This window comes from Anser anser, assembly GCF_964211835.1.
Source record: "Anser anser genome assembly, chromosome: 9".
Lineage (NCBI taxonomy): Eukaryota > Metazoa > Chordata > Aves > Anseriformes > Anatidae > Anser > Anser anser.
This window is the reverse complement of record NC_139729.1, coordinates 19,466,229-19,494,133: the sequence shown is the minus strand read 5'-3', so window position 1 is coordinate 19,494,133 and position 27,905 is coordinate 19,466,229. Positions and strand designations below refer to the sequence as shown.

The 27,905-nt window shown below is 49.5% G+C and overlaps 1 protein-coding gene across 5 annotated transcripts; it reads right to left on the bottom strand.

Annotated features, from left to right (window-relative positions):
* Window positions 1–61: 61 nt before the first annotated feature.
* On the bottom strand, window positions 62–27,639 carry AP2M1 (adaptor related protein complex 2 subunit mu 1). 5 transcript variants are annotated; one of them, XM_083848333.1, is made up of 12 exons: window positions 27,511–27,581; window positions 26,743–26,815; window positions 16,434–16,546; window positions 10,752–11,017; window positions 10,138–10,220; window positions 5,762–5,897; window positions 5,524–5,665; window positions 2,989–3,108; window positions 2,313–2,448; window positions 1,774–1,871; window positions 1,533–1,644; window positions 62–1,206 (listed from the first exon to the last, which is right to left on the bottom strand). In XM_083848333.1, exons 3-12 carry the CDS (start codon window positions 16,505–16,507, stop codon window positions 1,072–1,074), a joined length of 1,302 nt encoding a protein of 433 aa, XP_083704459.1. In that variant the 5' UTR covers window positions 16,508–16,546; window positions 26,743–26,815; window positions 27,511–27,581; the 3' UTR covers window positions 62–1,071. The 5 variants fall into 5 exon arrangements, with proteins under 5 accessions (XP_083704459.1, XP_083704461.1, XP_083704457.1 ...); XM_083848335.1 differs by having other exon boundaries at window positions 26,567–26,815; window positions 27,511–27,567; XM_083848331.1 differs by lacking the exon at window positions 26,743–26,815 and having other exon boundaries at window positions 27,511–27,639.
* Window positions 27,640–27,905: the final 266 nt, after the last annotated feature.

Sequence of the window (27,905 nt, the reverse complement as noted above, 5' to 3'; positions counted from 1 at the left end):
CTCCTCCTCCTCTCCCCCTACCCCAGCCCCTCAGCCCCCCCGAGCAGCACGCACAGCCGTCTCCGTTCTACATAGTTTATTAGGTTCAGCGCTGGACAAATCACAGGGTGTACAAAATGGAGACCACACTACCAGAAGCAGGACTGTGGGCGGCAGCAGCATTCCTATGGCCCAGAAGCGTTCGGTAGAAGTGCGGAGAGGGCAGGCTGGGGCCGGGGGTTTACTGGCGAGTGCATTTTTCGATTCCAGAGGACAGACCCTGGTCGCATCCTGGCAGAGCTCAGCTGAGCCACGCTCCCCGGGGCTCCGACTCGTTTGGAAAGGAGCCCGGGACAGAGGGGCCACGCTTCCAATTCGTTTGGAAAGGAAAGACTGGCTCGAGCCAGCAGCAGATGGGGGGTAAGTGCTCTAAGGACCCGAAATGCTGTGCCACCCACGTACACACCAGCAAGAGTCTAAACCCTCATCGTGTTTTGGTCACAAACCTTCCCCCAGCAGGACTCTACACTGAGGACTTTGCAAGAAGGAGGAAGGTGGTGAGATGCAGCGAGCCCACCATCTCCTCGGGTGGAAGCCCAACAAACCTCACCACCTCAGGCATCTCAGACTGGCCAGCAACATCTACCACAACAGCAATAGCTAGTACAGAAGCCAGGGTAACTTCAACTCAGATTTGTCCAGTCTATGTTTAGGTCTATTCTACGAGTACATATGCACAAGAACTTCAAAAATACTAGGATATGATGCAAGTAGTGAGACACCAACAGAAGAGAAGTTTAATGGTGGACGTTCCCTAGAAAGATCACGAGAGGATGGGAGTTAGACTAGCCCTTCCCCGCCCTGGGACAGGGAGCAGGCAGCTGGCCACAGCCCTGCACGAGCCCGGGTTCTGAACTTCAGCTGCGGCGCGGGTGGAAACCAAGCACAGGCAGGCAAGTCCGCTCCCAAGGTGAGCCACAGGGTCTTTCGATCTGCGTAGAGGGGCCAGGCCGATGTTCTCTGAATGTACTTGAAGACTGAGGAGACGCGGAGGATGGCTTGGAGAAGAGGGAGCCTGCCAGCCCGCTGGGGCTAGCATCTGGTCTCGTAGATCCCACTCCTGCCGATGTACCTCACCCATTTTATCACATCGTGGTCACTGTAGTTCAGCTTTGGCTCAAAGACTTTCAGGTAACGCACCTTCAGCCCAGAGGGCGCAAACGGGACCTGTTGGGAAAGGCAATGGAGAACATTGGAACAGGGATAAGATGCTCTCCGCACACAACAGCCCGAGGAGCCCCAGGCTAAGCACCTAGAAACAGACACCAAGAGCTCCCCATTGTCGCCATGCATGGTGACAGACTCCAGGGGCTTTAAAGGTGATTTCTTCCCCATTAGCTTTGCCACCTGGCTGGCTTCACTTAAGGCAGAGCTGCACAACAGCTTGCGATAGCGAGTACTCAGAACCGTGCAGTTCCCATGAGGGCAGAAGGGAGCGGACTGACAGAGCTTCGCTAAGGCTAGCTGCCCCCAGAAGGCAGGCAGAGACTCACCTCAAAGTTCATGGAGATTGGGGGCCGAGCCCACTTCTTCTTGTCATTGGTGGGCAGCAGCTCGATCTCTGCACTGATCTGGGATTCCTTCATTCCAGCCATACGTTTTATCCTACCAGAGAAAACCCAGAGGTGAGGAGGTGCCCAAGTTTACTCTCCCCTCCCCACAGGTGCTCAGTGCAGACAGGAGCACCAAACGCTCCCGCCTCCCCAGACCCTGCCCCCTGGCACGCTCACTTACTTCCACACAATGGCATTCTCACTGGCCTTGTACTTCGCCTTCCCTTTCATGCAGATGACTTGCACTCCACTGGTGTTGAGGGGTGTTGGGATCCGGACCTGGAAGGCAGAACGTGGTGAGCAGGGGAACAGAGACTGCAGCCAGGGCTCTCTGTGCGATCTCACAGGAAAAAAAAACCTGCCTCCTCCCAGGTCAGGCCAAGCGGTCTGGGGCAGCAGCTGCCCTCATCTCTCTCCATATCAGGGCCCCAGAGATCATCAGCTACCGTGAGGCATCTTGCCTAACTCTAATTTCTTGCTTTGAAGTAAAGACTCAAACATTTTCAGAATCCACAACAAGGGTGCTTCAGAATCTGCCAAGGGTGACTGTGCAACTGAAAATAGCTTTCACTTTCCCCCTGCGTGGCATTTCCCTCCTACAGGGCAGCAGCACCACCACATCTGCGAGGCATTCAGTTCGTTTCAGTCCTGCTTGAGGACTTGTCTGCGAGGACAGCACAGCAGGGGTCATAAGTAAAGATGTAATACGCCACAGCTTACCTCTATCTTCTGAGCCAGCAAGGAAGGTTTGAAATTTGATTTTATCACCACCTTCACTTCCAGCTTGGTCCGGCCCACCTCCCGCACCAGGGGTATCACCCGGAAGGGAAGGATGATGTCCTTAGTGGTTCGGTATCTGCAGGCACAAAAGCAACGTCAAACTCTGAGGAGTTAACTCCCTTAGGTTCTCAAATTGTACCACCTTCCTAAGGAGACAGACCCTTCGCACAGGGAACAACCTAGAAACCTTCTTCAAGGTTTCCTTGTTTTTTTTTTCTTGTTCCCAACTTTGGGACTACAGTATCAGCCAGAAAGGAAGCCACCCCAGAAGGAAGCAGCAGTCAGACCTGCGCTGCCCTAGGGCAGTAATAGCTTCTTTAGTCCAAGTTTTGTATCAGGTTCCTGCCAAGTGACCCTGCTCATGGAAGCCAGTTTTAAGAACTTGGAACAAAAACCAGATACAGCAGGCTAACAGGCAGGGAAAGAAAACCATGCAGCTAGGTTTCTACCACATCTGTAAACGAAGCGGCAATCTACAGATTCTACTCCGAAAAGAAAGGAGGCAAGTGCACAGTTGTTGGTGCTCAAGGGCTGCAGGTATGCCCGAGACCAGCAGCACTAACGCAGTAGCAGCACACAGATGCCAACACCAGCCTGTTCAACGCCCTCACCATACCTCATGAGCTCAAACTCTCCGTCTGGTGGAATGAAGCTGATGCTCCTCTCGGAATCAAATTTGCTGAGCCTCACGCACTGGTGGAAAGTGCAGTCATCAATGGCGATTGACTGTTTGCCGCTAAAACACAAGACAAAGTTAAACAAGTGCAAGCTGCTGCAGCCCGTAGTGCAGGGTCTGCTCAGGCAGAAACTATTCTACAGAGCATGGTGCCATTGCAGGTGTCCAGGAAATGGGGAGGCAGGGAGAGATTCAGGGGACAGCGGCCTCCTGGCTCAAACTTCCCTCACTTCACCGCTGCCAAGGTCGTATTTCAAGACATTTGTTTAAAAAGAATTCTCTCCCTCCTCTCCCCGGAGGTGCGACCCTTCTGTCACAGCCAGAGGAACACCGTGCTGGGGTCTGCCTGCCAGCAGCACCTCGGGACTGCAAGGGCAGCTCTGCTAACCCAGGTCGTCTCACAGCACAGTTCAAAGGAGAGAACACTTTCCTGTCCACAAAGCTATCCCACTGCCACACAGCTAGGAGATGCTAGGTTTTGGGTCTTCCTTTTCAGAAATCTCTTCAGAGGTGTTGATTTCCACAGTGCAAGCAGCTGGTTTGATACCAGACAGAAGCTTTGTCCTGAGGCCAGCATGGTAACTGATTTGCCGAGGACCAGAATACTGTGCCACAAAAGTTAATCTCTTGCTTTACAAGACATCTCCCCGGCTACCATCTGTGCATTTAGGTGCACTAGCCTAGCCTGACAGCGCTCAGCTTGTGCTGGGTTCTAGCAGCAAGGAAGATATCCTCAGGGACAGGTCCTAAAGTTAGCTAAGAACTCCCTTCAGCTACTGAGAGGGATCAGAAAATGAGAATTAGGTAGCAACAGGAGAGGGAGCAGTACAGAAAAGGTGCTGCAATGTAGTACAGCAATATCTAGGTTGCCTCAACTGCTATGAGCAGCAGGGTAACCATTAAGTGTGCAGAGAGAGCCTATGCAACAGGCAGCTTCAGCTGTCCTAGGAGCCACCATTACCTGCTCAAAGGGGAAGAAGACTCACCCCAGGCTGACTGGCTGTTTATTTTACATAAAACAGTGGTGCAGTTTGTGCTTTATAAAAAAGACTAACTCCTGCTAATCTGTTGCCCAGATGACAGTCAACATTAGTAGACTAGTTCCTTGGTTTCTTTGGAACACTGCTGGGAAGGCCCTGCTGCCTAGCACTAGTCCAGGCATTGGGCAGCGTTGCTCAGGGCTTGGAATTGCCACATGCCAGAAGCCAAAACGCAACTGGCAGCAACTGCTCCTGCTGGTCACCTCTGCTAAATACTTCCGGACAGCGACACCTCCAACCTCTTGCCCGCTAGAGAACCACCCAGCAAGAATCCATGTCCATCCTGCTTCTCTAACTCAAAAAGATAGCACATCTACAGGTGAGAGCACCCACAGTATGCAAACTCTGGGGCAGCACTGCTGACTCTTCAGAGGCCTACACAGATGATATTTTCACTAGGGTATTTCCCCACTGGGCAGCCAGTTGAGGCTCATCCATTTTGTTAGCTAAACTCATGTACTAGAAAGACAGCCTAAAGGTGACAGTGAAGCGATAGCTCTTGGCTTGGTTCTGGGAGAAAAGGCAAATAGCAGCGCAGCTCCATGTACAGGAACCATCACGGAAAGTGTCTGAGGTCTGAGTTACATGCACAAGTCACACAAAGCAAGAGACGGGGGGAGAGCAGAGTGCACACAGCTGAAGCGGGTTATCTACCTTCCCAATTCACTGAGGGGTCAGCAAAAAAAAAAAAAGAAGAAACAGCTGAGTCACAAACAGTTAGTGGGAAAAAAAGTGTCAGTCCCTTTGCTCTTCTCTCTTCACCCCAACCAGGAAGGTTGGAAAAGGCACAAGACCCATCTTCATCTTCAGGGTTGGTGCTGACTGAGGCACAGCTGGGAAGGAAGGCAGCTGGGCTCCCAGAAGGGATGAGCTGCCAGTCCACACAGCCACCCGTACGCCAGCAGCAGGGGCTTATGTAGTATTAGTCTGCCCACCACCCCGGAGTGTGAGAACAGTCTGGGTAGGAGAGGCTACGGTCAGACGGGTTCCTTCACTGCTCCTAGGGAACGCTATTACTAGTCTCTGCGCTGACTAGAACTGCTTCTGACAAGCTCTGGGAAAATCCATCTTGAAGAAATGTTTCCAGCTGCAAGAACTCCACACTTAACACCGTATTTGAATCTTAAAGATGATAGCCCAGAGAACCTCACAGCTCCTGTCGCTTGTTTTTGTATAGATGTGAAGTCAGACACCATAAATGACATTCTACCTGCTCACACCAGCCCTGCTATGGAGAAGCCTTCCATTTTGAGGCCCTCGGGCTGGTAGCTTGCATGACAACTGACCTACCCAGAGAAAAATTAGCAGTAGTAGCTGAAGGGAAGAAGAGATGAGCTGCTTTTGTCAGATCAGAAAAAGCTACCAAGTGCTGCCCTTCCATAAGGGTCCCTGGTGGCAAGTGGCTTTTACCCCAAGTTACCCCAAGGCCTCTTACCTTTTCCCCGTTTCATCTGCAGTCCCTTTACCCTGTTTTTCAATGACAATCTTGTCGTTCATGCCAAACTTGCACTCTGGCATTCCACTCAGATAACTCTTCATCACCACTCTGCCAGAGACATGGGCACTCAAAACCTGACCTGGAGTAGAGAAGAGCACAGTGAGCACACTTAGGCAAGTCCCCACCAATGGTCCTTGATGGGAAAGAGGATGCCGGCTCAACGCCTCCCACTTACCCTGGGGGGACATCAAGAGATTCACACTCTCCAGGACATCAAGAAAGAGTTCATTGCGACGATATTTGATCCCTTCACGCCTCCATCCAATCTGTCCAGTCACCTGGCTGGTGATCTGGGACTGCTCTTCCTTAGTCTGAAGGGAAGAAATGGTATATTAAATCTCTAGGTATGCTGAAGGACTAAGAAAGCTTCATCTAAACCAAAGAGCAAGCACTTGCCACTTATTGTACGCAGCCACTTCTGACACTTAAAATTTATATGTCATACACCCCACGGTTCAGTCACAAAAGCGTTAACCCTCAGCAAATTGTACACTTAACTAAACACTGATCATGGAAGAGGCTTTCCTGCTGTCTTTATTTCATTAGGAAGTCCTTTAGGCTACACATTTAGGTGCGGGGAGACATGGGCTGCACCGATGACATTCGAATCACATCTGACAGAATGTCACTTCAATCCACGTGTTAGACAGCTGACAGGCCAGCTCACACCCTTATCCAACACGAGACCCTAGGGCCGTGAAGCAGCTGGTCACCAAGGACTGCTTCATAATGACTGCAGTCATTAGCATGCCATTGGGGCAACGGTTGTACACCAACGTTAACTTCGCATCAATCTAAGTGTTTGCTCTCAGTCTCCTGGGAGCATTGTGTAGAGAGGCACTGGGAGGTTCCTACCTGGTGCTATGGGCGGGGTCCAATCACGCAGAAAGTGAAGTAGATGTATAGCAGCAAGTGTGGCGCACACAGGGTTAGACAGGCAAGCAGGTCAGTAGCAAGAAAAAGGAGGAAGGGAGAAAGAGGCAGGTTAGGCTTAAGGCTATCTCAGGACAGGAACAAAGCAGGCCAGCTCATTACTAATTAAGTAGCTAATCAGTACAAACAAGATGAGGGGCTCTGACCTTTAGCTCAGGAAACCCAGTACTCCCAGCAGGGAAATGGCTTTTCAAACTTCAGCCCATTCCCCCCAAATACAAAGCAGGGCAGAGGGAGCGACAGATGGGCCAAATACCACGCCAGTAACGGTGCTGTGCAGTCGACTCTGCATGCTGCCATTCCTAAAGCAAGCCCTGGATGTTTACTGTGCCACAGATACCAGTCTAAGAGAAGTACACAGCACCCGGGAGTGCAATAATAAAGATGTTTTAATAAAACTGGGTCCTGTAAGGAGTTGTGTCCTTGTTAATCCCGTCTCTTCCACCAGAGTGGCTGCAGAGCACCACGGTGGGTCCTGCCCCAGCAGCCTTGCACTGGGCCCACAGGGTGGCAGTACACGATCTCAGTTTAGAGATGGCTCAGTGGCTTTGTTTCACACGTGTTCTTGCCACAGAGCTGGTCGCTCCTTGAGTGAAGCCATTATCATAACATCAAAGAGGCAGAGCGGTTTATACTCCACTGGAACTGCCTAGATAAGTGCTCAATGCAGTACAAAATACTCCTCTCCTCTGTCCCACCAAAAAAACCCCACAATGTCCTTATCTGCCTTGTTCAATGCTTCGTTCAGGCTCAAGAGGAAGTGGAGAGGAGCACATAGATTAATACCCAGTCCTCCAGCTTCCAAAGCAGCCTCAGCTAATCAGAGACACTGATCGCACGCTGAAGTTCCCATCTCCCACAACACCAGTGCCTTGAACCTCCTCTGGTCGCTGCAGAAAGCGGCTGGGTGGACCTGGAAGCAAATGCCTAGGGAGTAACGAAGCTCAGATCACACAGCACTGTAAGCGTTGTGTTCCCTTCAAGATGGATCGAAGGTACCCTGGTCTGAAATTTCTCAGAACCGTGACCTTGCCTGAGCTGGAAGAAGTCAGCTCAACTGGTAGGGGAATATTCAACTTCCTGACTACCCAACCGCCAGCACAGTTACTAGGCTAAAGGCAGACAGCTACCACCAGGTTTCCTGGGCTCAGGCAGCTGCTGGTAGACCTCTTCCCACCTTCAGCAAGTACCACTAGCATTTTAGCACTACAATGCGTCTAAGGCTTGGGGAAATGCTGTAATTAAGAGTTAAAATCACACTCACAGAAAGCACTTAGAGAGGATGAAAGTGCCAACATGCTGTTAGTTGATGAAGCCTGGACAGATGCAGACAGCAGCTACAGGCTGAGAACTGAGTGCACACAGAGCATGGCTCCACCCTGCGCTTTAAGAGCAGGTTTAGCCTCTCCTGGAGGAAGAGATCTGAGGCAATGCCTGCATCAGTTCTGTTACAGGAGATCAGCATGACCTGAGCCCTGCTGTTTGACTAGTATCATGGAAAAGTATCATGGTAAAACCATGTTGCACACCAGCACCTTTTGAAATCTCTAGCATGCTGCACCACCCCGTTCCCAGAGGACAACGGTACTTTTCTTGGCAAGCAATGCAGCAATATTGGACCATCTTTCAAAAATCAAAGCAGATCTTAAATCCCGAGATTGCCAACCCTGGAAAGACCACTGTAGCCACACAGGGTGGGCATTCAGAGCGCAGCAGCTCAGAACACCTCCAATTCCTCACAGAGAACAAAGTCAAAAAGTTGAGTGTTGAAATTCTGCCATAATTGCAGGTTTTGTTCCTTAAAGTCAGCAGGACACAAAGCTCAAGGAAAGCACCCCCATGAACTAGGCAGGGACAATGGAACAAGGTTGACAGACGACCCAGCCCCACATTTAAGCCCAAGGTATCTGTCAGAAGATGGCTGTAAGTGAAGGAAGAGGCTGAGGCTAGAAGAACCAGAGTAAAGGGAACCAGGCAATACAGAAAGCACTGTTTCAATTGTTTCCCCTGCAGTACCATGTCTGGATAGGATCACTTCTGCTCTTCTTTGAACTGGGATGCAAAGAACTCCCACACAGAGCACAATAACCATGAGCTGTTACTTATGAATGGCTGTAGACGAGAACTGCTGTTTGAAAGGGAAGGACTAAACCTGTTGTTGAATGAGCTGAGGTGCTGTGACAGTAGTTCGCACACAAGCAGTGTCAGAGTTCGTTAAAACTGTCAAAAACACAAAAAAAGAGGTAGGGAAGGAAGTGAGGGTGGTGGTTAGTTTTAAGTTTTCCTAGGAACAGGAGCTGACTCAGCTATCTTGAGTGCTGACTGCCCAGAATGTCAGACTGCAGAAGGCCACAGTGATTTACATTAAAGCTCGGGATGGGGGACGGAGACCGGATGCGCTCACATCTGGCCACTGATATGCCCGTGCCCTCTTGCAAAACACTGCTTGTTGCAGCAGAAAATGTTGCTCAGGGCAGCTGTTCTCTCTCCCTCACTCTTGAGATGCAGCTAGGCTTGCTACTAGTAGATTAAAAGGAGTCCTTAGGAAGTCAGTGTTAATGAAAGGAGCTAGAACAGAGCCTCCAGAGACTCTAACCTCTGCTCATCCTTAAAAAGAACAGTCTCCAGGCAAGCTCTTGTTTAGTACTTCTGTTTGTACCTTGGGTCTTAAGTTTCACCCAGATCTCTTTCCTTTTGCAGACAGCTTCAGCACAGACTGACTCCCAGCTTTTTCTCCTGACTTACCTGCCACATAGCCTAGAAGTCAGTCCTCTCACCTAAGGCCTCATTAGGAGTTGCACAGCTACGTTAGAGGGACAAGGTGAGCGATATCCCTCAGGGACACAAGAAGCAGTAACTACAGTAGCATTTTGATTTCACAGAGGCTGAGCATGAGCTGCCTGAGATGGGAAGCCTAGTTTTGAGGACTAGCACTAGTTTGAAAAACATTCCCAAGAACAGCCTAATTCAACTGTCTTTTTCCCCCAGGTGTCCTTTATCTTCTATGTCTATGTAAACTTTGTTGCAAGGGTTACTACTATACCGAATGTGCCATAGAGAATTTCATCTCTAATGTGAGAAAGCCCAGACTGTACTGACGCATCTGCTGATCTGCAAAGATGTCACAGGCAGCAAAAGAATAACGTCAGTTTCCTGACTGCTAGCAAGATTCAGAAGGCTGAAGAATACTTCATTACAAGGAAGGCACGAAAGCCTGACAGCTCAAAGCACCGAAGGCTGGCGGAGAACAGACCTGCTCAGTGAGATTCACATGCAGGACAGCTATTTCTGGTTCAGCAGGCAGATATGTTTATCCTCTGTCAGAAGCTGACACAGAGCAGCACCTGAAGGCAGCGATCATTTACATGCAAGGGACCAGCACCACCCCAGCACAGGGCCTTTCCTCTCACACCTTACTAAATGCCAGGGAGGTCACGCAAGCACAGAGACATCTAGAATGAGGTGACACTGAGCTACATCCCAGCCAGGGAGTTCTCAGGCTACTCAGGCATCTTCACCCAGCACAGGTCAAGTGGTTAGTTGCATAATTAAAGACCATGCTTTCTTGAACAAGCTTAACTAGCAGAGCAGCGCTGTACCCCAGATCCCTCTGGTTACCTGACTCTTGATGCCTTGCTGAGTGATGAAGGTCTTCAGGGCCCCTGTTTCAGAGTTCTGAGGATAGCCAAAGTCCAGGATTTCTACGGAAGGGTAAAAGATGGTTAGCTCAGAGCCACAAGCCAAAGCTGCAACATATAAACACAGCAGCCATGTTAATCATTGCTATAAGGAAAGCAGTGTCTGTGCACTAACTTGCTCATATATTAAGCCTCAGGACAAGAGGCCAGAGTACTCTTTAGCAAGAGAAGAAAAACAGCCTTGCTAACTGACTTCCCTGTACAGTATTTTGGATAGGAGCAGTGATGGACAGCTGTCCAGAGCAATGAATTTGCTGGTTTCTAAGTGTGACTGCATTTCAGGATCAATTATCAACTCAGTGTATTGATAGCTCTACATCTACACAGGACCCACTCAAAAGCTGGGATCCAGTACCAGCTACCGTATTTGCAAAGGGACACAGCTCTGATGATTGAGCTACGCAAACCCGATCAACACCAGGCTGTGGGCTTGAGATGTTACTGTTCCAACTCAGCGTTACATCAAACTAAACTAAAAGCTACAGAATGACCAAGTGCAGCATCAAGTAGCAGATTAGAAGGGAAACATCTCACCATCCAGCAGCTCATAGATCAGCACAAAGTTGTTCTTTATGTTCTCCTCGCTGATCTTCCCGAAGTAGGCAGTCATCACGTCACACATCTTGTAAAGAAACTCGAACACCATGGCGGCGTTGACATTCTGCTTGGTGACAGCAGCCAGCCAGATGTTGGAACGCTTGACGTGGAAGAAGCTTGTGCGGGCGATGTTGGTGACAGGCGAGCGTACCTGCTGCCGTGCGTGGATGACATTGACGCGGAAGGCGTCCACGGCATTCCGCCTACAAGACCACCACCAAAAGTAAGTTAGCACAGCGTCCACGAAACAAATTCGCCACAAAGCTCTGCTTAAGTGCTTGCTGAGGCGAACTACACACGCCCAGCTCACTTAGGAAGGGCGCCTGGGATGTCACAGCCAGGAGGGACAACCGAAGGCTCTGAGCAGAGTTGGACGTTAAATCCCGCGCAAACTCCAGGAGAGGAGTTACTGCTCTCTGCGGACCTTTGGACTACAGGGCAATTCTAACTGCAGTCAGAAAGAGAAGCAAGCTAACCTCCACGTGGAGTCAGATGACAAAGGAGCCTTCCCTTCAGTTTATTTTGCTAGCACTCCCGATTAACATAGCCAGGAATGAACACTAGAACAGGCTCTGGGGCACGTGTTTTGAACAAAAAGCTAGTCACTACCTGCTCTGCATGCCCAGGCCTTCATACCCCTGCCCCCAAAAAAATCCATAGTCTCCCATGATATTCTTTAATGGCAGATCCCCCCAGATATACCACTGAGGAAAAGACAGCAAAACCTAACCAGGTCACCTGATGGATGTCAGTGCCTGGGTACACCATGAAAGGCAGTTTTAGTTCAGATTCATCTCACCTCCATTTCCCAAAGTGCCCTGGAGGGCAGGCTAAAAGCAGCGAGCAGGATTAGGAACATTTTGGGCTTTCCAGTTACATGTCCTCTCAAGCCTGCTATGCTTCAGAGCAGGTCTCTGGCAGACAGAATTGGGGTCCCCACGGTGCCACATGCTAGTAGCAACGCATTACGTGCACTGGAAGATCCAGTACCATTTACAATGGGAAAGAAGTTCTGCAGTGCAAAAAAGGTGCTGCACGAGTTTCTCCTAGCTGCTAACATCTTTAATCCAAGCTTGTTTCACTGTCTATACACTAGTGACAGGGAACAAAGCCCTCCTAAATAAACACAGATCTCCCCATGACATCCTGGTTTCCAACCTCTTCCACACTTTCTCATCCTGCAGCTACAAGTCAGGGTAAACTCCCCAAATTAAGTGAAAATCCACCAATACTAAGACCACAGGAAGGAGAACTGAGGGATTTATATTACAAAACTGAGACTTAGAGCAGTAGCCTACCTACCAAGCCAAGGCACATCTAGTTGTGCTTTACTACTCCTACCCCTCCTTAAGGCTATGCAGAACAGGGGGGCTCCTCGCTGCAGTGTCAAGGCCCATGGTAAGGAATATGCAGAACCATGTTTGAGAGCAGACAGCAGTCACATCCTTGCGAGCAAGGATAAAGGCATACAAATGTTCATAAGCACTGAGGGTTGTCAACAGTCCAGCAGACAGTTTGAAAACAGAGGATATTCAGGGGAACACATGCTACCATGCCAGGTGTTTTTTCCTTGAAGGTCAGGGTAGACATGTAGAAGCCTCATCAGTAAACACCCTCCCCCATAAGCAAAATTCTGGCCTTCAAATACTTCCTAGGTTTTATTGCTCCAGAAGGCTTGTGAGTTAAATCACTATTTGATTTCTACCTCGATTTTTCCATAAGAAAGCAGTTAATCTACTGTAAAATAACAGTATCTAGAAGTCCCATTCCTCCCCTTCAGTAAGCCTCACAAGGAAAGCTCAGCTTGTACTGGAGCATCAGCCCTCCCGGCCTCAAGTTCTACCCGCTAGAACTAGCAGCAGAGCCAGCAGTCAGACTGGTGCACACTGGAGAAGCCTCAGGTGAGCAAAGCTTTTCCAGCACACCAATTGCCCGCTGTGCAGTGCCAGTCACGGCCTACCCGCGTCTCTTACCTATTGCTACAGCAGCCAATGAGATGGGATGGACAGAAATGGCGCCAGCGGAGAAAGGAGGAGTGACAGCAACAAGAGAAAGGGTTAGAAACACACACACAAGGCACAATGAATCCAAAGAGATCAGGAGAGACCAAACAGCACCCCCTCCCCCTGCTCCTGGGCGCAAAAGGCCCAGGTAGGCCTGGCTGGAAAGTAACAAGCTGTGGCAGCAATGAAGCCCTCGCAAGGCACAGCACTGACGTGCCATGGTCAGATCGCCAGTGTCGACAGACTGGGGTTCTTTTGAATTTCAGGACTAATTGGGTGTTTAGTCCAGATGAGTGGGATCCACATCACATCATTGGTATCCACGCTGCTCTGCTAACACACGTGGCAGGCTTCAGTGGGGGAAAAAAGAAAGAAACAATCTGAGGCACAGCCTGGGGACCACAGAGTACCACGTTTCTTCTTCCCTCAGCCTGCCTCACCACGGGGCTGCAAGTCTGAGTGGGCACTGCTGTGGCAGTGCTCTTATTTGAGGCTGTTTGGGCTGATGCTTTCTGGCCTAGTCCAGCCAACAGGAAATGCACCGAGTTTGACAGAGCTTCAGCGCATCTGGAGAGATATGGCACGTCCTGCAGGTTCAGGCACTGCTCTATCCAGCTTGCACTTTTTCCATAATGATCAAGAGCTATGAAGCAGAAGTGATGTCTTAGAAGCTCAGAAACAAAATGCCTATCCCATTTAAAGTGCATGCAGTTTGTCATGTAAGCTGCTCAGTTTCAAATAGCTTATTTTTTTAAAAATCAAATAGCTACATTTTCAAATGCAGGTAGGTTCTCCCAGTGACCAAATCACTGAAGAACAAGGCACTTAAGGTCACAATAGAGCCCTCCACAGTATCCTGAATTAAACGCATAGTGCTTTGCTTATATTTTTAAGAGGCTGCTTATGCATGCAGCTAGCTGCTGTATAGACAGATGCACTACATGCACTAAAGCCATTCTCCTAAGTTGCAAGCAAAGGAAGTCCAAGTTTTGTGGGGACTGTTTTCTGCCTTCATCAAAGTCAAGGGAAGTGTTGCTTCATTGACTGCCACTTTGCTCATCAGCATTTGAGCTAGTATGTGCTTATTTAGGCCCTTAAACCGTGCAAGGGGAGGGGTTCTCATTACCACAAATGGCTTTTAATCTCTCCCAACACAGCCTGAGGCTTCAAGACACCAAAGGGAAGTGCCAAGACCAAGAAGCCTTACAGGTCAATCACTCCGAATCCCCATGAAGACAGGCAGCAGCTATGCTCATTTCCCACTCAGCCTACCTCCCAACAAGCTAGATGGGCTCAACCCCCTCCACTTCAGATTTATCTGAATTAAAGATTGAAGTGTTCTAGAAATCTACTGGCTCATCGTTTTGAGATGGAACTCCTACAGAGGAGAGTACAAGCTGCAGGGAAAGGCTGTTCCTTTCCTTACCTCTCTGAATGCTAGGTAGGGTGCTCAGAGCTTTCAAGTACACCTGGTACTGATGCTAGCATTCATAATAGGAAATAACAGATACCTACTTTACTTGCTATGGAGCTGAAGATTCTCAGTTACTTGATTACAAGACAAGGCTGTTCTAAGACAACTTGTTTTATAAGGTTACATATCCCAAAGTTGTAAACCAGGTTTGAAGGCCTGTTTCAGAAGGAATCCAACATCTTGGGAGCAAGCTCGGTTAATAGCCAGCACCAGCTCCACTTAAGTCCCAAGACTGGCACTGAGACACTTTCACAGAAAATGAACAAAGGATTTTATTCAAGGCAACACTAACTCCTGAAGTTCTAGAGAACACGTGAATCTTCGGCACCTTTTTCCAAAAGAAAAAGTTAAGATTAGATCAGGCAGAAAATCCAAATTTCTAGTTTTGCCTGGCCAGCCAGTAAGAAGTACTTCATTACTTGGTGAACAACTCAGTCACTTCACAAGAGGGATGAGCCAAGACAAAAACAGTGGAAGATCATTACATTAAAAGAACTATTTCACTCTCCAGTTTGCATCTCTATGGCCAGAAGGCCCTTTAAATTAAAAGGCCTTCTTGAATAAACATCAGTTCAAGCACAGTGCAATCTAAGTGCCACAAAAAGACAACAAAATCTTATTGCCACAAACTGCAGCAACATCGTCTCTAGCTCCACATACAGTGTTCTCAAATTTTATCAGTAATCCAGCCTCATTTGGTTCAGTCACCATACTACTCATTAATTAGAGGAATTTCCAAGTCAGATCTGGCACATGAATTGCTCTGAAGACCTTCAGCCAGCAGACATTCAAAAGACTGAAAGAATTACTACAGTAGAGAAGAGGCAGAACTTCATAGCCAGCAGTTTTCTGCTTCAGAAGTACAAAAGTACAAAGCTTCCTTGGCTCAGGTCTGTGTGGAAGATCTGGGATAATTTGGCCATCCTCATAACTGCTACTTTACTCCACTTAGAACAAGAGAGAGTTAAGGTATCACCTAGTGAGCTTATTACAGGCACCATGTTGACCACTGTTACTCCATCAACGAAACTGTGAAAGCCTTGGCAAGCTGCTAGTTCTACATCATTTTTAACCTCCGCTAGACAATCCACATCCAGAAGGGAAGCTCTCTTTAGACTGTCTTGATTGTTTATTGCAATTCGTGACAACAAGTTATCTCACCACACATTCTACTGCTACTTATCTTGGAGACCTTGTACAAATATATTTTTCCTAAACTGGCCAAAATGATCTCTTGGACTTTGAGAGAATGCTTACTGTGACCCTGTTTCCATTAGCTGCATTTTAACTTGCTAACTTCAATTACTAGCTTCCACCTAATGCCTCACATTAATCATAACCACTAGTAACAGTCCTGCTGTGTGAGAGAGCCACTTAAGGCTTTCACTCCAAGCAGCAGCATCACTTGGGATCAGGCTCCTTAAAGCACTACCCACTGCTCATAAAACACCAGTTCTCGTTGGGTTCCTTCTGGGAACTAGCAGCCTAGGAATGGTACATACCCAGTCTAAGTGAGCAACATCGCACTTCACATGAGTGTTATGATACACCTATACCTACTGAAGGCTTTCAGAAATCCCACAATTTGAATTACCCAACAGATGTAAGCTTTTTTTTTTTTTTTTTAACTTACAAGGCTGACATACAAGGTTGGGGCAGAGAATGTTAAGTGTACAGAGGTGGTTACTGGCACTTTGACACTGCAAGCAAAGACCAGAGGCAGTCTGCTGTATGCCTGTACTTGATACTAGTCATCTGTGTTTGAAACTAGTTTAGAGCCCTGGTTACAACGCATGGCAGACAGTTCCCACATGACTCCTCCTGTAACATTTTAACAATTACAGTTAGGCTGGTAGACTTCTGCAGTGGCAGTCCACATTGTTGAAGCATTTGGAAAAACACCCAGATCTCTACTATCCAAAGGAAGTCCTAGCTTTGCCTGCAGGTTATCCTTTACTACCATCTGTAGGTGACCTGGGCTTAGCAAGAACGTAGCTATTTCTTAACTAGGCCTAGAGCAGCAAGTTGAGTTGCAGTCTTACATGCATGCACAGCTAATGCAGAACAAAGCAGCTCTGGGTTGTCGTCTGCACCACAGTGAGACAGAAATGCAAAGACCATGGATGCAATAGAAGCACTTACCCAATGTCATCCCGGTAGACTCGAGAGATTAAAACCTCTCCTTTGTGATTATAGATGAATAAGCCTCCGATCATGATGGAACTTTAGTCTTCTCTTTCCATGTTGCTTAAGACCTGAGGCAAGAAAGCGCATACGTTAGGCTGCAGGGCAACGAACAGTCCAGCAGGCACGGGCTGACATCCAGCCAGGGCACCAGGAGCTTTTGTCACACACCTCCACAGAAAGCACTTCGTGCAGTGCCTGCGGTGGTGAGGACCTGATAGCTCGCACCTTGATGCCACAGGAGTAACAAACTCCAGCAGACTGCAGGGAAAGGTGAGTGGAGACCGCACACACAGATATTAGTGAAGGTCTGGTGCTGTCAGCTCCTTCACTGGTTTATATCATTACACCTGGCCAGGCCAGGCCAGGGCTGAGGCCCAGTAGGGCAGCTTGATACTCAGTGCCTGCCTCACGCCTGCAGGAGGAGAGCACAGAGCTCCTTACACAGGATTATCAGAAAGTGTTCTACTCTGGAGAGGAACGAAGTAGCCTTATTGCCGCCATTTGAGGTTATACTTTTTGATCTGCTAGGATTTTATGTGAAAAAGTTTGTGTTCCCAAGGCACAGACTGCATGTTCCATGAAAGACATGAGCCCCTAACCACCGGCCAGTCTCTACAGATAGCTTCCTCCGTGTCTCCCTCAGAGGCACATCACAACAAGGACTTGATGAGGAAGCCCACCAGGAACCAACAGCCTTGCCCTGAATCTAAGGAGCCACTGGAGGAATCCTGGCAAAAGCCTGGCTGAGGGACTCCCAGAGCTTGTCTGTAGCAACTCAGAGAGGTCAGGTCAGTAAATACAGCTGCAGGGCAGCCGGCAAGGCACGAGGCACTGAACACAACTATGATTTGTAGCCAGGACTGAAGCTTAGAATTAGCACTGCAATAGATGCTGGCTAACTTCACATTCACCCATCAGCACGGGCAGATCAAGGCTCAAGAACTGGAAGTGCCTGGCCTCTCCCTTGAACGTGAGGGAAAACAGACCTGGAACTGCAAGGAAATCGGAGACCCTTTATTTCTCCTATAAAGTGTGCATCCCCACAGCGACTGGCACACAAATCAGATCACTGCATGGCAGGGTGTTAGTGGCAGCAGGTCCACCTTGGTTTATTACTGCCTGCCTAGGAAGACTGCTTAACTTAAAGAGATAATGGCTTCCAGGGCAGCAGCCACTGATCGCGTTGCTCCAGTAATTCAGTCTGCTGGATGAGGAGCAATCAAGGGGAGCGCTCCTAAACATCTTTCTAGGCAGTAAGTCTAGAGGTAACGATTATTTAAGCAGCATCTTGACAAAGCTCGACACACCTGCTTGGATCATAGCTGCCTAGCAGTAATGGGCTGTATTAATAAATAGGTTAAAAAAAAAAAAAGCTAGCTTCAGAGCCAAAACAGAGCATTCTGGCCATGAAGTGCCACTGGAGCAGATCTCAACTGTGAGCCAGTTAAAGCTGGGGACTAGTGTCTTAGAAGTTACCCTCTTAAACTGATCTCTTTCTGCAGAGATTGTTTTGAAAAGAGCTTCAAAGCTGATAGACATTACTGAGGCAGATTTTTTATTTATTTTTTTAAAATATACAGCTTCTTAACCAGATCCCCTTCCTGTAGTCACCCACACTCCTCCTTCACCCCAGTCCAAGCCATAACACCCATTCAGGCAACTGCTTGGCCTGCTTAGGCCAGAGAAGAGCACCACGAATATGATAGGGCAAGGCTCGTGCCCAGCTCTGGGGACCATCACATAGGTGTTTCTCTCAGCTTCAGCGCTGGAGAGCCTCAGATAACCAACCACCTCCGCAGTGCTGCTGGGGAGATTAGCCTACACCCATTTGTCTGGGGTGGGTGGGAAGGATAGGGCCAGGCGAGCCTAAAACAGCCGACAGCGAACCGATACGCCTTTGTTCAGGGACAGCACAAACCAAGTTGGAGTGACCTTGCCTCGGATCATCTCAAAGGTCAGAAAAATAACAGAAGAGCAACACACACAGAGGGTCAGAAGGACTTCCAGCACAGAGGCCCGAGAAACCATCTTCTAACGGTTACGTTCAAGAAACTGCAGCAGCCGCCTGTCTGAAGGTGGTATTGCAGACGTGAGCTCTGCACTAAAACAAGGATTTTTAGATAGTGCAGCCACTACTTTTAATTTCAGGAAGACCAAAAACTTTTAATTTCATTAGCCTTTACACCAACAGCTACATTTTCAGCCATACCTAATGAGCCCTCAGAGAGCAACCTTACCCATACATGGCTCTGCTATTGGTCTTCAGCTTCCAGATGGCTGCTTCTACTCATTACAAGGAACGAAAATACCAGAAATAGTCACCAAGTCAAAATAGCGAGAAACTGAGGTGCAGTTTTCCCAAAACTCAGCAGTAAGCTTCCTGGCTTTTACTCCCACATTTTGCTGGCGGTGTCTCTGGCTATTATCAGGCTGCCTCCTGCCACTTGTCAGTGGCTTCACGTCACTGTCATCACCAATTTTTGATGGCCTGAGACTCTATCTAGCACAGAAAGATTTTAAAAATAACTTTTAAGACTATTTTTGCACCAGTGAAACAGTTATACTAGGACCTTAACACACTGGTTACACTTTAACTCTTGGATGCTTCTGCCTTAATATTGCCAAGTTCTGAAACCTCACCTAGAAACAACTTATATATATTTCCATGAGTGACTCCTAACTTCAGGATACACTCCATCTGCTTCCAGGACAAGTCTCTTGTACCATCATGCAGAAACCAAACCTGTTAACATAGGGGCCTGAGATTCCCGTGTAATTACAGAGCAAGAAAAGTCTTCTGAAGCTTCTGAGTGCCCCACGGGGGGGAATGAGGCTACACACACAGCAAGGCCCACATCCCCATGCCAGAAGACAAAGACAACCCAGTTGGCCAACAGAACAAGCCCAGGCTGTCAAGATGAAGGAAGAGGCCGTGTCACAGACCCACAGCTATCCACACGAAACTCACAGCCCTAACGGGCACGCAGAAGGCCACCGAAGGGTAGAGCACAGGGCAGGAACCCAAAACACGAACATGTATTTGAACAGATGCCCGGCAAGTCTGGCGGATGCTGCTGCTGTAATTCAGCAGCCATTTGAAAGGCCATTCACACGGGACAAACGATGAAAACAGGAACCGCTAAGACAGTGAATGCAACTTGTTGCCTGCTCTAAGAAATTCTTTCCTAATTATTTATTTCTTTTCTATCTCAGACAAGAGACAAGGATGTCTTTCTCACACTGCTGCAGTGGTGGCTTCCACGTTTCGATATGGACCACTGCTACCAAACGTGAAGTAGTTCTTGCATGTTCCTTCATACTTACATTGTATAGAAAGGTTTCCTGGAAGCTTATGCAACTGGCCAAAGCCGGATCGTGTGAATCCTACAAAACCTTTCCAGAAGTTTCCTAGAAAGCACATCCTAGTCTTTAAAAAAAGTAATCTCCCTCTTGGGCTTTAATGCTGCTTAACTTACTTGTTCCACTATTTTTAGCATAAAGGAAACATCTGCTTTGATGAGCAACAGGGTCAGACACATAGCATACAAGACTGAGCATCTTGCTAGCATGACGACTGCTTCCTGAAAGAGCCTTGTTTTAACTATTAACTGCAGTTCTACAAAACAGATTGCTGATCAAGCTTCTTGCTGAAAAATTAAAGCCATCTCTGGAAGATCCAGATATTTTCAATGGTGACAGAAATAATGAGGTTATCCTCTCTGATACATTAGGTCAGAACCTATTCTGTAATAAGTTACAGACAGATGTGTCAGAATTTTTAACTGCATCACAATACCAGGCAGCAGAGTCAACTGCTTGCTTGTACATTAGCAAAAGCACGTTAGAGGAGGAGTAAATACAGAGCGATCCAAATGCTTTTAGTCTTAAAGAAAGTTCTTCGTCAACACAAAGAAACACCAGGCTTCTTCATCATACAAGTACACTGAGAGCTGAGCTTGGGCTTTGAACTTTCCACGTGCAGCTAGCTGCTAACCAAGCACACTGCACTAGTTAGGGTAAGAGCCAGTCTGGTTCACAGTGCAGTTCTGTCAGCCCAGTATCTTGCCTCTGGTGCTGGCAATAAAGGGACAGAGATAACAGGAGGCACAGGTCAGGAAGACACCCCCCCAGCAATGGCATGTCTATTTAAGAACACCCAACGGCTCTTTTAAGAGTATTTGCCCAGCCTTGTCTTAAATCTGTCCGTCAGCAGCATCCCATAGCAAAAACATACTGTGTAAAGAAACCTTTTTGTTTGAAGTCTGCTTTTTCTTTTCCTCCCCCAGCTTTAACAGCCTCTAGTTCGTGTAGAGGAACAAGTGAAGCACTAGCCCTCACGCTCTCCTTCCAGGCCACTCGGGACTGTGTAGAACTTCTCTATCGCCTTCATTGACTCCTTCCCAAAACAGTACGTCCCCACCTTACTCAGCTGCTCTTCACAAGGAAGCCGCTCTAAGCTTTGGTCTTTCTCAGTGCCTTCCTCTCAAAGCTTTCCTTCTGGAAGGAAATTTAAAACCAAACAGTACTGGAGATGTAAACAAACCATGGTATAGATATTATAACAATCCTGCTTTGATATCTTTTTTTAGTGCTTGACTTTTTAAAGGAAAAAAAACTTCACTGTAACTCCCAGATCACACTGAATTCAGTCTTCCGGATGACTGCCCAGGTTACAGGCGAAGCACTATTTGCCTTTGCTCCCTAGCCTGATTTAGCCAAAGAATCAGGACTGCTCTGCCAGTTGGTTTTACAATGGCAGCCCGCCAGCATAAACATACCAGGGAGATGCTCACTAGCATTATTTCATACCCAGTAGCAGCTTGCCTCCATAGGATTCTCCTCAAGCCTGGAGAACCTGCAATTCTACAGCTCTGCAGACTGAACCCAAATCCACATTTAAGTGCAATTTACCTAATTCAGTTTGATGCAACGGTGCCGTCCTTTCGCCCAGCCTTCACCAACCCATCCGTGGTGCAGGTTCAGGGAACATGATGATACTCCAGGCTTCTTAGCAAGCCCAGCATTTCACTCCCTCCCCACTACAGCTACTTCCACCAGCTAATCAGACCACGTACCCAGCTGGGAAACTCGAGAGGTGGAATGACTAACCCCAGGATATATGAACCGATGAGAAGAAAGCTATACAAAGAGCACCATGCACGAGAAAGTTGCTTAAAGCTTAGCAAAGAGAAGGGCTCTTTAAGATGACAATGGCTCTCCTTGAAGCCGCTGCAGTGAAAATAAGCCTGCTTTGTTTTGATCCTCTCCTTTGTGTTTCGCTACCAGTCTCGTAGATACTGGTTCGAACCGCTTCAAGGTTACACAGCTACTCGAATGAGTTTTCAGTGGGGCACTCCTGACCTGGTAAGATCATCCCCACGTTTTGGGATAATGAAGAGGTTTCGTTTCCAAAGCTGGTCTGAGAAGAGCCCAGTGCTTGCAATGGTTAAGCACTGCAGGGAGCAGCGCTCAGCTTAATCTGAGACTGACATTCGGTGACTCACGGCTGTTGGAACCAGAAGGCCCCAGAATCAGAAACCCACCACGGAGCTGGGTTCATCTGCTCGCTGTGCACAAGCAACATGACTCAGAAAGCTTCCCAGTAACAGGCTTGCTCAATCAGCTTCCTATGACTCACTCCGCTCCTCTCCACAGCCAGCCTTTCCTCGGGAGATCGCCCTGCACTGTTTTGAGTTTCCTCAGGGTAATGGCTCATTGCAAGACAGTTTAAGAGCAAAGCCCATCACTTTTTAACTGTTTCTCTTTAAGTGCCTGGAAGCCAAGGTGACTAGCTGAAGCCTTTGGCTTAATGGTCTGCCAGCTGCATTTTCAGCCTTGTGCAGCTACGTTCCTTCTGCTTCACAAGCTCAAACATACGGTGACCCGCTCCACGCTGCTAGCCACAGCCTTGTTTTCTAGCTATGGCATGGATGGATTTATTCTACTTCAGGTGCAGAAAAGATCCGTATGAATACTGAATTTGCACCAGTTGGTGACTAATCACCTTAATTTAGGAACAACGGTCCTCTCCCAACGGCTTCTTCATTCTTCCAGCAGCTAGCCACTAGGGTAGGAGATCAAACCTCTGAACGCCACTCCTACAAATACCTAAGGCCAGCACGCTTCCTACCCTGCTGCCAAGTACTCACATTCCAGTACACTTCCATTTCAACCCATAAATAGAAGGCAGAAGCATCCCGAGGAGCATCGTAGACAGACCACATACTTGAACACGCTTATAAACACGAGGAGTTAAGGCTACACGGAAATGCTTTTCCACTCAGGTGAAAGTGACAGCACCAAAACACACCTTTTCGGCAACTGCGAAGAAGTTACAACCTTAAGACAGCCTACAACAAAAAAGGAACATGAAAAATTACTGGGATGTGGATTTGAGTGCATTTCAGTAGCTGCAGAGCTGACAAGCAGCAGGATTAGCTGGACCCACAGCGACTGACATGGAGATATGCACCCTGTGAAGAGAAACAAACGTCCTCTTCTCCAACCATTTCACTGCCCATGCCATGCGGGGCTGTGCGTTAGGGAACGTTCCTCCCCCAAACCTTCGTGACATGTCAGACCGAGCCCCAGCAGCCAGCTAGCTACAGACCGTGACCAAGGGAGAAGGAAAAATGCAAGAAAAGCACGGTATCTCAAGAAGGCTTTTGTCTACCAGTTCTATCATAGATGGAAAACGCTCTGTGTATTGGGTCTGACCTACAGCCAGTTTCTTTTTGAAAGCAGTCAGACTTTGCCCTTGCAGACCTGCGCCGTGCCACGCATTAGGAATGTGTGCGCGCGGTCAGGAGCACAGGCTCGGTGTGGCCGGATCCTGCTGCTGGGCTGGGAGCTGCCCTGGGAGGATGCACTAACCCGGTGCTCAGCGAGCAGGGTTTGGGTAATTCCCTCCTCAGCACGCCAGGAGCCCAGCCTTCCGCTTGTATTGCCCCTGCTTGGCTTCTGACCTAGTATAGCTGTGGAAGAAGTGAACATATGGCACGGAGCCTTCTTAGACTAAACAAGGCAGATGTAGGGAAGGGACTGACAAGCATAATTTGCTCCCTCTGCAGCAGTTTTTCCCCCCTCTGTATCTGTAACGATTCTGGAAACACCACACGGAGCAGGATCGTTTCTCCAGCCCTTGTCCAGTGTGCAGGCCTCGCACATCCTCCGCCCAAGAACCACCAGTAAGAGAAGCACCACTTCAGTACCGCGGTCATCGATCAGTAGGGTACGAAGGACAAGCCTGAGTTCCAGCCTAAATCCCCGATGTACGCAGACATTCAAACAGCTGATTTTCTCCAGTGCTCACGTCCCAAAACTCGAAGTGTTCGAGCGACACCACAGAGCCCAGCAATGCTTCCTGCACCAGCAGAATAGCGCTAGCTTCAGCCGACACCGCAGACTTGGGAGCACAGCTGCCTGCCTTTTGTAACTACATTTGCAGAACCGAGCACAAAAAAGCTGATCTGCTCCAACTCACTCCTCGGGAAAAAATAACGAATTGCTGCTCGGTTTTCTACAGTGGAATGAGGCAACACGCCTGCAGTAACTGCAGCCTCACGTCCAGGCAAGAGATGCTTGCTCTAGCCCTAGAAGAATGAGGTACTGTCTGGAGGAAACATGTCACTAGCAGCGTGCCTACAGCCTGGAGTCCCGTAGCAGCACGCAGCCACCATACAATCTGAGCATCTGTTGGTATTTTTGCTACGGGGAAGAGCTAATGTACCTGTCTATAACACCCCAACAGTTTCTCAAAGCTGCCCTTCAGCACAGCCAGCACGCGCTGAGCTCTCCATCCATTTTAAGGCACACCTTTAGGGCAGGCTGTATTTCACTACGCCAGCTCCGCATTTGCCACTCTCACCAAGACCCAAGGGGACTTCTGCTCACCTGCAGACAAACCCACGCTGGCCACAGCCCCGCTGCAAGACAAGTTGTTGGCTTCGCCGAGCTTCCTCGGCCACCAAGTACAGGGGCAGAACGATGCTCAGCAGTCAGCCCAAGACCCAGCCACTCCAGGCTTTCTCGCTGCCACTGAAGGGCGAGAAGTTTCCCCCCAGCACAGCCGTCACTCGGCTTGAAGGAGAACAGAAGACAATGCTCATTTCTCTAACCTACGCAGCACGGCTGGGGAGCAGCAATCACAAGTCAGTCAATAAGCTGGTGTAAAACAACCAACCCATTTAGCAGTCTATTAAAAGAAAGTTTGGGTTCTGACTTAACAGTAAGTAAGTCCGCTGTGCATTAATGAGCTTATCCAACTAAGCAGTTCAAGGTACATTAGCTGCTCGAGCTCTCACCCAGGAAGAAGCCAGCGCTCACCCAGAGGGCTGAGGGCAAGTCAGCTGTAACCATCTCTGCATTCCAAAGTCTTGGACAAGCGACAGCAGCTGAAGCAGGAGGGGGATTAGTCAGGATGCTCGGGCAAACTGGAGTTCCTTAGGAAGCCAATGTTGCCAGGCTAGCACTAGTGTTATCAAACCAGAGTCTTAAGGCTTACGTCGATGTCACCACCCCACCAGCTAATCCGAGCACCTAAGCTTTGCTCAGAGGGCTGCATTAGCCACCTTCCAGGCCACGGGCTGCGCCTGGTTTTAAAGAAGAGTAGCCACAATCACTTCATCCTGGGGAAGACAGGCTGCATGATTTAATTAAGAGGCATACCGTGAGCTAAAGAGCTACTGAGATAAACCCATCAGATTCAGAGGAACTGTTCCTATTTTAAACCCAATCCCATAAACCCCCACAACCAGTGGGCAGGAAGAGAAGCACGTTCAGCTCCCACCAGGCTGTCCTCCTACAGCCTGCTTCTGCGTGCCATGCAGCACGCAGGCAGTCTGGTGGGCAAGGAGAGAAACCCTGACAGAGGGAAACATGGCAAGCACCCTTAATGCCACCAAAAAAGCATTTAACACTCCTCTCTGCCTTACTGGAGTCCAACCTTATCTGAATAGCCCCAATTACTTCTTCCACCTCTAGTGGTTTTTATTCGAAGGCAGTTTTAAAGTCAGTCTGAAGCAGTTTCCACTCTACAAGTCTGAGCAGAGGCTTCTGTTCTATTCATCTTCTAACAGAAAAGGCTGCAGATACGAGCCGTAGCTCACCGCAGACCACCAACGGCCTAGGTGCCTCAACCTGCCAACGTACCTCTTTCTGCTGTTCCCGTGGAGCAGGTAACTGCCTTTCACATTCTGTGCCTCAGCCTGCAAGCTCCTAGCTAAGCTGCCAACCTGCTGAGATCGAAATAACATATTGCTTATTCATAGCTTTTGATTCTGCAGGTCATCCACTACAGGAAAGCAGCTGACTCTACCTGCTATACGTTGGCACCCTAGGCTGCCCTTCTGTCCATCCTTGAGTTACACCTACGAACATCCCTAATACACCAATACACCTAAATAATACACCTAAAACACCAACGGTCTTTAGCACTATAAGCTCAGAAAACCGATGGAAGGCCTTGTGTTGCACTAGATAGCCTTGTCCCATCCCTGCGCCATTAAGTGATAAGGCCAAGAAAAGTTTAACTAGGGTCACATGAAGTTTCTTTACAAAAAGAAATTTTGTTCGGTGATTGTTCCCATTCCTTAAAAAGAAAAAGCCAAGATACTATCAACCCCCCATGAAGCATTTCCTGTCATCTGTGCTTCAAAAAACTGGAGATGCAATTCTTTGCAGCCTCAAGACTCAACACTTCAAAGACTAGAATTGTGTTATCTCAGGAGGAGGGGAGAAGCCGGCCATAATACCCTTCAAGGATATCTCAAATAGTCTCCCTGGAGGAAAATATGGCCAGCCTGCAGCCCAAAGGACACCGGGTACCTTGTCACTAGATGTCAGTAACATGGCACTTCCTACAGAGGAGAAACGATGCCTCCCCTCTGACAGGGAAAATATGGAAGCAGGCAGCTTGGCAGCATCTCATCAGACTGGAGGTTGTCCCTGCAAGCAAAACTCACAGGGACAAGCCCAGCTTTTACTAGAGGGAAAAAGCAGTAAGTACAGTTCTGACAGCATTCACACTGCCCAGCAAGAATCGTGCCCACATGAGCCCATATGCAGTTAGAAACCTATAACGCCCAGACCTGTGAGCCGCCAAATCCATCCAGACTTGCCTATCTGGGAAAGTTCCAGGCTCAGATTTTGGCAGCCTCAGGCGAAAACTTCCCAGCAGCTTTGTCATACTAAAGCAAGCAGCAAACGGCTCTCGGAAGCACGCAGCTAAGAGGGAGAAGGCGAGATGAAAAGAGCCATTTCCTACCGGAGAGAGAAATCAGCTGCAACGGATGATAAACAGAGGCTGCATTTCCTGCAGCCCTGCAGGCTCCAAAGCCCTAGCGAAGGGAAGAAAGGAAGCAGGGAGGCATCAGGGGAGCTGTTGGAGCGGGGCCCGCTCCCGGCTCAGCGCCGTTCGGCACCAGCAGCACTGCTCCCTGCCTCGGCAGGCTCTCCACGGTGGAAAGCAGAGGCTGGGAGCCGTGACCCAGCTAATTCGTGCTCATAAAATGCGGAGAAGCGTGAGGGAAGTCCCTGCCTGGCCCCGGCACCAGACCTTTGCTCGGGCTGACCGAGCCCGTGGGCGCAGACCTTCCCCGTACGCCCGGTGCCACTCAGGGCTCCTCCATCCCCACCCGCACCCAGCCCAGCGATGCGGGGCTGCCGCCTCGGCCCGACCACCGCAACGCGGCCACAAAACGCCCCCACACACTAAAAAATAATAATAAAAAAGGCAGAAAAGGGCCCAGAGCCGGATCCAGGAGGCGAGGCCGGGGTCGCGGCGCAGCCCCTCACTGACATAGGGGGAGCCCCCAGACCCCCCCGGACCCCTCCCCGCTCCTGTCAGCGCCGCGGGCCCGCAGCCCCCCACCCCCGGCGGGCGCCCAGGGAGCCTCCACCCACCATCCCCCGCCCACCCCCCGGCCCCAGGCGATACAGCGAGCCACCCCCGGCGCAGGGAAGCCGCCCGGATGGGAGAAGCGAGCGGCTCGGCCCCGGCAGAACGCGGAGCACCGGCGCGGAGCCCCCTCACCTGCCGCCGCCCGCCCGCCGCTCTGCCGCCCAGCGCCCAAGATGGCGGCCGCCGCCCCCCCCTCAGCGCCCCCCCTATCACTGCAGAGCCGCCGCCGCGCATGCCCCGCCCGCGCCCCGCCGCTATCGCGCATGCGCCGAGAGCAGGGCGGCTGGCGGGGCTGATCGGCGAGGGCGGGCGGCTCCGCGCGGTGCCTGCTGGGAGTTGTAGTCCTGCGGGGGGGGCGAGAGATGGGGGCCGGGCAGCGCCGAGCCCACCCGGGGGGCGTTTGGCAGCGCCGCGGGGCTCCCCCCGGGCCGCCCCGAGAGCAGTGTGTCAAGGGGGGGCTGCCCCCGACCCGGAGAGGCTGGAAGCCACCGTGCTGCCGGTCCCCGCCGCCCCCCGTGGCGCTGAGA